The sequence below is a fragment of the Calidris pugnax genome, unplaced genomic scaffold (genome assembly GCF_001431845.1).
Source record: "Calidris pugnax isolate Ruff unplaced genomic scaffold, ASM143184v1 scaffold4, whole genome shotgun sequence".
Classification (NCBI taxonomy): Eukaryota; Metazoa; Chordata; class Aves; order Charadriiformes; family Scolopacidae; genus Calidris; species Calidris pugnax.
This window is the reverse complement of record NW_015090781.1, coordinates 4,627,951-4,638,874: the sequence shown is the minus strand read 5'-3', so window position 1 is coordinate 4,638,874 and position 10,924 is coordinate 4,627,951. Positions and strand designations below refer to the sequence as shown.

Below are 10,924 nucleotides of genomic sequence, written 5' to 3'. Positions count from 1 at the left end.
CTACACCTCGACATATATAGCAACACTTTGAGTTCTGGAGCAGAAAAGAAAATAAATGTCTTTCTGCTCCGGATATGGTTTCTGTCAGCTTTTCTCCCTACTCCAGCCTTTAGGATAATTGAAGTTACGACCTAGAACAAACACCATTTTACTTCAGAAGGGCAGAGAAGGATTATAACCACACACTTCATTAGCAAATCTAGCTCAAACTGGAAGTCATTACTAGATGGGCCCTGCAAACGGGCCTTCAGCAGGGATAAGTGGGTGGGGTGTCAAATTCAGTGGTGTCTAAAGAGGAGGACAGTTTGTATTAGATTACTGCATCTTAACTGCTGAGACCATACTATCTTTTTTATCTTTTACAGTGCCTCGCTTCTCTCTGCACAACCAGTCTCCAGTGACTCACAGCTGCCTGGAAAGAGGAAGAAAAAACTGTGTCTAAAGACAACACTGTTTCCTTTTTATTTATTTTCAAGACACCATTATTACAGTTTTTAAGTAAAGAGGGTCAGTTCAGGAACTGCCCAACAGCAAAGCCTGCAAAGAGGCCACAGAGAATAGAACATCACCTCTGAGTCAAGCCAACGTTTTCCTTCACTCCATACACATGCCTTTCCATCTCCTGCCTGAAGCCAGCACATCCTCCTCCGGACAGTAAGGAGTGGGGTTCAAAGAAGGTTTCCCAGCCTTTTCAGCACAGATTTATTCCCCATTATGAAATGCAACCACAGAAGAGCCCATGCCAAATTACACTAGATCCCCCCAGCTCACACTGAAAAGAAGCACTGGCACTTCAGAAGGCAAGTATGTGCCTACTGGCACCTCAGAGCCCATAATCACATGCCTCAACGCTGTTCTTCAAGTAGAGCTGGAGGTAATCTTTGAATATCTGTGGGTCAGTCATTGTAGCCTTGACAGCAGGGTCCTCCTTCATGGCCTCCATCCAGCGCTGGAGCTTTGGGGTGTGACTCAAAGAGCTACAAGAAAAGGAAAGAGACCGAGTAATGCAAACGGGAGATTTGGAGGGAATCAAGGAAGAAAACCAGCTTGAGCAGTTCTATTTTACTTCTTGGTTTGCTTTCTCCCTCCCAGTACAGTGTTCAGCTCAAAGCAGGTGATGGAAATACATATCAGGTCATAGAAAACAGACTAGCATTTGGAAAGTGAAAGAATTCCTACAGAGCTTGCGCACGCCGCAAAGCGGAGCAAAAACAAATAAGCACTTATTGTGCAAGAGATCAGCATGTTTTTGCTTACATTGTCCCCAACTGCAAAAACCACAGCTCTCATTTCTCTGCTCTGAGCAGAGGGCAGAGGTTTGTGCACCACTGCCTCCCTCTGGAATGCTCTGTCAATGGCAATTCTTGAAACAAATGCTGTGGCAATGGTTGAGTCCTCCACAACACACGAGCCTCTTCTCTCCTCTCTCTTGCACAGGCCTCCACACCTCCATCCCCTTCAAATAAAAACCATTTTCATCTACGATATCAGGGATGGAAAGAAAGTCCTGTATTTTGACCACTTCTTCCAGATCTGTCAAAATTATTTAGTAGGTGAGAGCAAGCCTGTTTACAGAACATCCCTGAACAACTCCTCTCTCTTTTGAGAAGACCCTTCCCCCAAACTGTACCACAGCACAAGCTTTCTCCAGCAGCACCCAGGAGCGGCCCATTGCTGCAGAGTGTATGCAAAGAATATTTATGCTGAGGTGCTTCAGTAGGCACTAGAAGGCAGGCCAGATACTCACTCCTTCAGCTGGAATGGTTCCAGACGTTCAAACCACGGCCAGATCATGTAGTCAAACATGGAGACCGAGTCCCCACCGTAAAACAGAGTGTTGCGTTTGGACAGAATCTGTGAGGGGAGAGAGATGACAATTGCCCTCAGAAGCAAATTATTGCAGTAGGACACTACAGTAACAAAATGTTCCCCCCCTTGTCGTGGAATGTAGACATACTGAAGGGATCAGACAGCAAATAATGCAGCTACAGCATGTTCCTGCTGTACATTGAATATCTGGGGAGTCAGAGCTAGTCAATAAAGTAGCTGTAGTATCAAGCTTAACTCTTTCATACACTGTCAGTCCAGCTCTTCTCCAGTGGTTCAAAAACTGCCACAAAATATGAAACACCAGTTGAGCTGCAGCTTGTGCACAAACAAAAAGGAATTTAACTGTCAGAACCTGTCAGTTTGTGATTTCTTACTGTCATAAAGCACTAATGGCACAGACTAATCAAACCTAGCAATGCGCATGCATTTCTTGTGCAATAAATCCAGCTACATTTAACATCCTGGTAAACTATAACACCATTTTAGCGTTGACTCTTTTCCCATGGCACTTGAGGCCGAGTGGTGTCAGGAAAGCATTTCTAAGACTACACCTAGGACTGGATTTGACTCCAAGTGCAAAGGGAACAGGAAGCAAGTGTAACATCCACATACACCACACAGAGATCCCTCCAGCTCAGCACTAAAAGCAGGGCCACAAAGAACACAGCAAGTTCTCCTGTTACATTTATGCTTCTGGTACATTTCAAGTGTCACGGTCATCCAAGTTTAACATGCTTTAACATGCTTTGGCATTTGAAATACGGAACTTGAGAGACTTTACAAATCTTTGTCTTCAAATTCGGACACCCAACAAATTTGGACAACACTCCTATGGCATTTACTCCCTGTCTCCTAACCCCCATACTAGAATACTAGAAATTTTAAAGCAGTCTTTCAGGAAGCATCAAGCTGGCTGAATTACTGGAGAGTCCCAGCCAGAGCCGTGAACACAGCTCCCTCTGCCGGGAAGCAGCCCACCAAATCCACCGGTGCTTCCAGGAGCTTCCCTTCCTCAATATCTCCTGCAATATCTCTGAATATCTCCTAAGGTTTGCATCACTCTTTCTTCCCATCCTCAGCTGACCTTCAGCTGCTCCTGCAAAATCCTTCAGGGTATAATAAAAATAGAGACACTGAAGGAGCAGCAAGTATTTCACGGCATTAATAAAGGAGGAGGAATGTTAATACTGCCTTAATGTTTAATAGATTTGCATTTCAGGGAAGCGAAACACATGTGGCTTCCCCCAAGAAGTCATTTGTCAGCTGTACTGCTCCAGCATCAGCCTGATCAGACAAGACTACTCCAAAAACCATTTGGCAAGTCAAAGGGGAAGGGGAAGCAGAATACACAGGACTGTCAGGACAATCAGGAATGTACTAGGAATGTGGATACTTTGCACCAGAAGAGAAACACTACAGAGGAATGCTTCTCCATTGAGCCAGACAAGCTCAGTTGTGGCTGCTAAAAAACACAGAAGGAATGGGTTCATGGTAAAGGCAAGTCTGAGAGCCATTCAGAGTAGCCAAGAACCACTACTGACGCTGAATCAGGACTGTGAAGTTGCCAATACAGCAAATCCAGCTGATGCTTCCTGGAGCTCTGCTGGAGTTGCATTACACCACTGTAGGAGAACACAGCCCAGAGCTGGATTTCCACAAGGGACAAATTATGTTAGAATCATAGAATGGTTAGATTTGGAAGGGACCTTAAAGATCGTTGAGTTCCAACCCCCTGCCCTGGACAGGGACACCTCCCACCAGACCAGGTTGCTCCAAGCGCCATCCAGCCTGGCCTTGAACCCCTCCAGGGATGGGGCAGCCACAGCTTCTCTGGGCAACCTGTTCCAGTGTCTTATCACCCTCACAGTAAAGAATTTACTCCTAATACCTAATCTAAATCTACCCTCTTTCAGTTTACAACTGTCACCCATCATCCAATCACTTCACTCCTTGATAAGAAGTCCCTCCCCACTTTTCCTGTAGGCATGATTTGCCCTTAGTGAAGCCATGTTGGCTGTCACTGATCACCTCCTTATTTTCCATGTGCCCTAGCATAGTTTCCAGGAGGATCTGCGCCACGATCTTGTCAGGCACAGAAGTGAGGCTGACTGGCCTGTAGTTCCCTGGGTCTTCCTTTTTTTCCCCTTTTTAAAAATGGGGGTTATGTTTTCCTTTTTCCAGTCAGCAGAAACTTTACCAGGCTTCTCAGATGTGATGGATAGTGGCTTGGCCACTAGTTCCCTCAGGACCCACGGATCTATCTCATTGGGCCCCACGGACTTGTGCACCTTCAGGTTCCTCAGATGGGTCTCAAACCTGATCATCTTCTACAGTGGGTGGTTCCTCATTCTCCTAGCCCCTGCCTTTATCTTCTGTGACTTGGGCGGTGTAGCTAGAGCCCTTGCCCGTGAAGACCGAGGCAAAAAAGTCATTGAGTGCCTCAGCCCTGTCCATGCTCTGAGGACTTGTGCACCTTCAGGTTCCTCAGATGGGTCTCAAACCTGATCATCTTCTACAGTGGGTGGTTCCTCATTCTCCTAGCCCCTGCCTTTATCTTCTGTGACTTGGGCGGTGTAGCTAGAGCCCTTGCCCGTGAAGACCGAGGCAAAAAAGTCATTGAGTGCCTCAGCCCTGTCCATGCTCTGAGTGACCAGGTCTCCTGTTTCATTCCAGAGAGAAACACTTTCACTAGTCTTCCTTTAGTCACCAACATGCCTATAGAAGCTTTTCTTGTTTTCCCGCCCTTGAACAAATTCTGTTCCCACCCCCTTTAAACAAAAAGGATTTTCTTCATCACCAGAGTATCTGCACTGATTTCAGCTGAGCTACAGCACAAATGCTTTTCAGCAGCTCAGACTCCTCAGCCCTTGCTCTTAGAACATGCTGCAAGGTCTCTTTACATTTAAAGCACAAAAAAGATTTCTAAGGTAACAGCAATCAGCTCAAATTAAAAAAACCTCTGTAAGTCCACATCATACAGATGAAGTTTTTTAGCTACTTGAATTTACTCTAAAGATGCTGTTGTGCATCCTAGCCTGGGGTGAGTAAATGGAAAGATTGTTCATTACTGTTACTACCAACTAAACAAGAAGAGATCTAGTTCCAAAGGCCAAAGCACAAAAGAAAAAAGCAATCACACAATGACTGGCAACGTGGTCACTATCATGAAATACTCTTACCTCTTCAAGTTTGCCAAACTTTTCAGCAATCTCTGCTTTCAGCGCCGTGACGTCCTGTCCATCTTTGACTGCCACAAAATACTTGAAAACTAGGGGCGTTATCTGTACAAGGGAAAGGATACAGTTTTAATGCTCCTATTACAATAATACAACTCACTCAGAACTTAAGATGTTAAGATACTAGATGCAAGCTAAATCTTTTAAATAAAGTTCATTACTAAAAATATTTTGTACTTTATAAAAGGTAAGCAAAGGCTTCAAGGAAGAATGAATGCAAATAGTAATCAATTTTAGTCTTGTAATAAAAGGGGAATAATGAAAAGAAGGGCATGGTTCCCATTTTTACACACTACCAGAAAAGTAGCTAAAAAAGTAGCAAGGTGCAGAGTGGTGCTCTTTACCCAGTTACACATTCCTGAAATCCAAATGCACTTTAATTATCATAATTTAAAGTACTTTAAGAAAGAAAGACATGCAGGGACACGCAACCCAGGATACGCAGGCTTCTACAAACCTGTGCATTTTCTCATTTGGTAATTGCCAGCAAAATCAGCATACAGGACCAGGAAGGTGCCCTGTTGCCAAGCCTAACTACATTGTATTCTTAAAAGCTCACAGACAAACATTTTTCTAAGAGCTGGGGTTGTTCAGCCTGGAGAAGAGAAGGCTCCGGGGAGACCTTATAATGGCCTTCTAGTACTTAGAAGGAGCTTATAAGAAAAACGGAGACAAACTTTTTAAGCAGGGCCTGTTGTGACAGAACAAGGGGTAATGGTTTTAATTGGAAAGAGGGTAGATTTAGGCTAGATATAAGGAAGAATATTTTTTTTAACAATGAGGGTGGTGAAACACTGCCACAGGCTGCCCAGAGAGGTGGTAGATGCCCCATCTCTGGGAACATTCAAGGTCAGGCTGCACAGGGCTCTGAGCAACCTGATCTAGTTGAAGACAACCCTGTTCATTGCAGGGGGGCTTGGATCTTTGGAGATGCCTTCCAACCCAAACTATTCTATGATTGTATAACTATATCCCTCCTCTTTGCATCTTCCATTGTTTCCTCTCCTCTGCTGCCTCATATCCAGGTTGACTTCTTTCACTTCCTAGAGCCTTCAAAGCACACGCTTGTATTATCTATGTTTAGGGTACAGAAAGGTTACTTCCAGTCAGCTGCAGTGCCCACTTCCAACCCCTATGGAGAGCCAAAACCAGACTTATACATGTCCCATGACTACAGCCACCTGCCATCTCCTGTCCGTGTTGTAGGCTCTCTCACATTCTCTTCACATTCTGCATTCACACAGTACTTCCTACAGAAAGACTCAGATCAAAATACAGCAATTGTCACTGCCCAGGTCTCAAGCATTCAGCTAGTTTGGTCTACTAACCTTTCCTCTGTTGTACGATGCCCAAAACCCTGCCTCAGTCATATACACTGTCACTAGCTTAGCTGTGACATCCATCCCAACACACAAATCTGGGAGCAGTTCAGACACGCAGTGGTTTGCATGCACTCACAGCAAGAGACCCCCAAAGAACCCTTCAGTTATTTAAACGCTTCTCCCAGACACAAGACCTCTTTCTTAAAGGACAAAAGCAGCATCGGCAACAGAGCTGCAGCTTTTGGCACCACAGTAAAGTAAGAAACCCAATCCCACCCTGGTCATGCAGTACCTTTGAGAAGTGTTCCAAGAGCATCTTCTGAAAGGCTCGCTCATACGGGTCCGAAGGCATCAGCTTCTTCCCTGGAAATGCTTCATCCAAATATTCGCAAGTAATTGGGGACTCATAGATCAGCTGGCCCTTGCTGGTCTCCAGAACAGGAACCAGCCCAAAGGGGTTCTTCTCAAAGAACCAGTCGGGTTTGTTCTTCAGATTGATGTTGATTACTTCATGGCTAAAAGAGGGAAAGAAACAAGACCCATAGAAGCTCAGTTCTGCTACAGTCCACTCCATACCACGGTGAAATGCAGTCACTGCACCCCAACAGCTACAGCACTCGAGAGGCTGAATCCTCATTCCTCTGCTCTCCTGAGCCTTCCCTGAAGTCCTTTGCAGAACTAAGCATTTGGCACATAGAAATATTGCCAGGGAGAACTTCCCTTTGCTGGAGAAAGTCAGCACCGACTTACACTGAGTTGTTTGCTAAACTAATAAAAGACACATGAACAGTCTGCAAGCACACAGAGGCAGCCCTTAGAGTCACACTAAAAGCAAAGGTCAAGCTCAGAACACAGCACACTTATCACATGCAGATTCAGGGACATTCTAAGAGGCACTTGATTGCAAATAAGCCACATTTCAATTAAGAAATATGGCTGAACTTTAATCTGACCTTACACCGAAGAGCAAATCAGGAGGGCATCCTACCTACTTATCTTCCTCACCTATGGCCTCACATAGAACCAGGCGTGCAGGGCAAAGGCAAAAAAGATTTTGATAGAAAAGACACAGGGGAAATGTGTCTAGGTTATATTAACAAAGCACGTTATATGCAGTGCTCTGTGTGTGACCCCCAGAAAATTCCTAGTAAGCCCAAAAATCTGCTAAACATAGCTGAACCTTCAAAACAACTGAAAGGTTACCAGAAGGCACCTACTGTGTCTAGGTAGCAATAATATCCTTCCAAAATCATGATATTAAAACAAACCTCCCAGCTCAAAAAATCAGACCAAAGACACTAAATAAAAACAAAATTAAACTGACCTGGAAGTTCTAATGCCCCCACTCCTTGGAAAAAAGACCCAAGAAAATTACAAAACAAACCAACCCAGCTCTTATCTTGCTATCAAAAGAACTGAGTGGGAAGCATTCACTATAGACTCCCGTCCCGGCGCTTGGCAGGGGCAGGTTGGGACTTGGTGGGAATCCAAAGGTGAAAAACCCTGTTACTTTGAGGCTGCAAACTGAGGAAAGCATTAGTGCCCATTGAAAAACACTGAAACAATGTGGCTGTCTTGAAAAAGAAAGAAAACACAAGTACTGAATGCCACTAACTCACTACAGCACAGGGATGAGAGGACACTTTAGGAACACAGTACATCTCCACTTTTCTTTAAAAAGAAAGGTCACTCACCCACTATTGTGTTTTGCCAAGGGGTAATATAATAGAAACACTTAATATTCTTATCTCCCAGAATTTTTGCTGCAGCTTACATAAAAACCAAACAACAACATACATTAAGGCTCTACTCACATTTACCCAGCCCCAGCTCAAATGCTCTTATTGCAAATACTCAGGATGCCAGGTGAAACAAATACACAAAAAATCAGCTTGGGGTTTTTCCCTATGGATTTGCTTTGGGCCTTTTACTTAACCGAGTTCATCCACAGCCTCCTTATTTCCAATGTCAGCAAGATACCTCTCCCCCCCAAAAAAGCCCTAAGAAATTCCAGCTTTATGGCAAAATCACCCACAGGGACCCCTTTCCGTTCGGTTTTTTCAGGGATGTTTAACCGAGAGCAGTTTAGGATGCCGAGGGGGAAGGGAAGATCGAATCACCCCCCCTGCCAGCCCTGACGGCCCGTCGCGGGGTGCAGCGGGGCCGGGCGGCCGTGGGGGGAGCCGCGACCCCGGCCCGGGGGAGAAGGCCTCACCTGATGCCCTTGGCACGGAGGACGAGGCGAGTCCTCTGGGCGAAGGGGCAGAACCTCATGCTGTAGAGCCGGATCACCCCCTCGGGCACCGGCCCCGGGGCCGCGCTGCCTGAGGAGAGAGAAGAGAACCGGCCCCAACGTTATCGCCATTACTCGCCTCACGCACAGCCCCTCTCGCCCCCCTCCACAAGACGGAGGCCCCGGCACCCCGAGGCCACCTCTTACCCTTGCCCAGGCTGCGAGAGTGATCGCCCGCCATCGCGCTGTGTTGTGCTCGGGTTGTGCCGGGCCTTGCCGTGCCTCAGCCCCGGCCCCGCCCGCCGGGAGCGGCCCTGAGGAGGGCGGGAACCGCCGGCCCCTCAGCGGGGCTCCAGCCGCTGCCCGGGCAGACAGCCGGGGCTCCGGGCCCGTGTGCCTGCCGGCCTTCCTCCCTGCCTCCCCCGGTGGCTGCCGGCACCCTGCCTCGGGTGGCTGGCACCCACGGAGCGGGGAAAGCCGGGGTGCGGGTGGTTGGAACGTAGGGTGTCTCTCACCCTGCGGCCCCCTCCTTGAGGTGACCCGGGATGCTGGGACAGGCAGTGCTTACTGCTCGCCTCTTTATAACCCGCCCCAGCTGCACTTCCATTTAAATGGGAAACCTATGGCAAAACTCCAGCCCATGTGCTTGGTGTTTGTTTTTTTTTTTTCCCAAGTGGAGCCTCCAGCAGCTGGTGAAGCACTAGGCCTCCCTCCTGCTCCTTGCCACCTGGGCCAGGCCTTCTCCAGCTGCACCTACTGCCCTTCAAAACCCTATCCAGGCCCACCTTGAGGATAGCAAGGAGGGTTTCTGTTCTATTTCTATTCTGCTTCACCATGAAAACCCAAGGGGAGCAAATGTAGGGTCCTGCACCTGGGGAGGACGAACCCCAGGCACCAATAGAGATCAGGGGTGGACCTGCTGGAAAGCACTTCTGAGGAGAAGGATCTGGGGGTCCTGGTGGAGAGTAAACTATCCATGAGGCAGCAATGTGCCCTTGTGGCCAAGAAGCCAACAGGATCCTGGGCTGCATAGGGAAGAGTGTGGCCAGGAGGTGGAGGGAGGTCATTCTCCCCCTCTGCTCTGCACTGGGGAGGCCACAACTGGAATCCTGCGTCCAGTTCTGGGCTCCCCAGTTCAGGAGAGACAGGGAACTGCTGGAGAGAGTCCAGCGTAGGGCAACAGAGAGGATTAAGGGATTGGATCTCCACCTGGATGCAGCCCTGAGTGATGTGCTCTGGGCAACCCTGCTTTGGCAGGGGAGTTGGACTGGAGGATCTCTAGAGGTCCCTTCCAACTCTGACAATTCTGTGACAACAGATAACATGACCCACTGATACCCAAGGCAGATTTTATGTAGTTTATAAATGGCTAAACTGTAGAGAATCTTCCTTCAGAGAAGAAATGTAGCTATTTTAGCAACCATCCCAAATGGTTTCAAGGACGTAATAAACTAAGAAAGGATGTATGTGACCCTGAGAACATGACCTAAGACAGGGATGCAATAAATATGGACATCGTCTGACAAACAGGTGGTAGCAGAGAGATCATTAGCTTTAATGAGCAATTAAGCAGTTAGAATGTTTTGCCAACATGAAAAGTGAGCCAAAGGACAGGTGAAGAAGATAAAGATTGAGGAAGAAATGACCCTCACTCAAAACAAGGACCATGATAAGGCACAACTACACGTGCCCAAAAGCTTATTATAATATGTAAATGAATTATTGGCAATTTAATGAATATGCTAATGTTTTCTTGGAATTAAATAATATGTATACCTGTTGAGTATAAATTTAATTTGACAACAGTATTCAATGTGCACAGTAGGAGGAGCTATCCCCTGTGCACCTGGCACTGCTATAAAGAATGCCTGCTTTCTAAACTTTAAATTGAGTCTTAGAAATTTTTATCTGCTGGTTTGCGGTAACATCACAGGAGCATCAGCATGTGCACAGAGCAAAAGAAAGAACCAAAGCACGGACTAAAATCTTCTCCATCCCTTTTGCTTCCCCGTTAGTTTAGGTGAGGACACCAGGGCCTTCCTCACACCAGCTTTTCCTGGGGTATAATAGTGGAAATGGAGGAGCTTTCCTCTTACTGTGTTTCACACAGTGTCCAAGTTGATCTATGGTCCCAGAATTAAAATGTTTCCCTTCCTGGAGCTCCACACGCTTCCACCCAACCTTCAGGTCAGAGCTGTACCTCATCAGGAAATGGCACATTTGGCAGCAGCAGTGGGCTGGGGCAGCATTAGCTGAGGGGACAGTCCTGGTCCTCCCAACGATGGACATGTCCCTGTCAAACC

The 10,924-nt window shown here is 46.8% G+C and overlaps 1 protein-coding gene across 1 annotated transcript; it reads right to left on the bottom strand.

The window, feature by feature from the left end:
• Positions 1 to 439: 439 nt before the first annotated feature.
• On the bottom strand, positions 440 to 8,988 carry LOC106897406 (glutathione S-transferase omega-1-like). Its single transcript, XM_014958016.1, has 6 exons — positions 8,829 to 8,988; positions 8,604 to 8,712; positions 6,681 to 6,903; positions 5,010 to 5,111; positions 1,748 to 1,854; positions 440 to 977 (listed from the first exon to the last, which is right to left on the bottom strand). Exons 1-6 carry the CDS (start codon positions 8,860 to 8,862, stop codon positions 824 to 826), a joined length of 729 nt encoding a protein of 242 aa, XP_014813502.1. The 5' UTR covers positions 8,863 to 8,988; the 3' UTR covers positions 440 to 823.
• Positions 8,989 to 10,924: the final 1,936 nt, after the last annotated feature.

Bases quoted from the DNA above. Each gene is read 5' to 3' on its own strand.
- LOC106897406 (XM_014958016.1), bottom strand. From the start codon at position 8,862: ATGGCGGGCGATCACTCTCGCAGCCTGGGCAAGG. The intron at 8,713-8,828 runs GTAAGAGGTGGC...CTCTCTCCTCAG, and splicing joins CTCTCGCAGCCTGGGCAAGG to GCAGCGCGGCCCCGGGGCCG. The intron at 1,855-5,009 runs GTAAGAGTATTT...CTCCCCTCACAG, and splicing joins AGTTTGGCAAACTTGAAGAG to ATTCTGTCCAAACGCAACAC.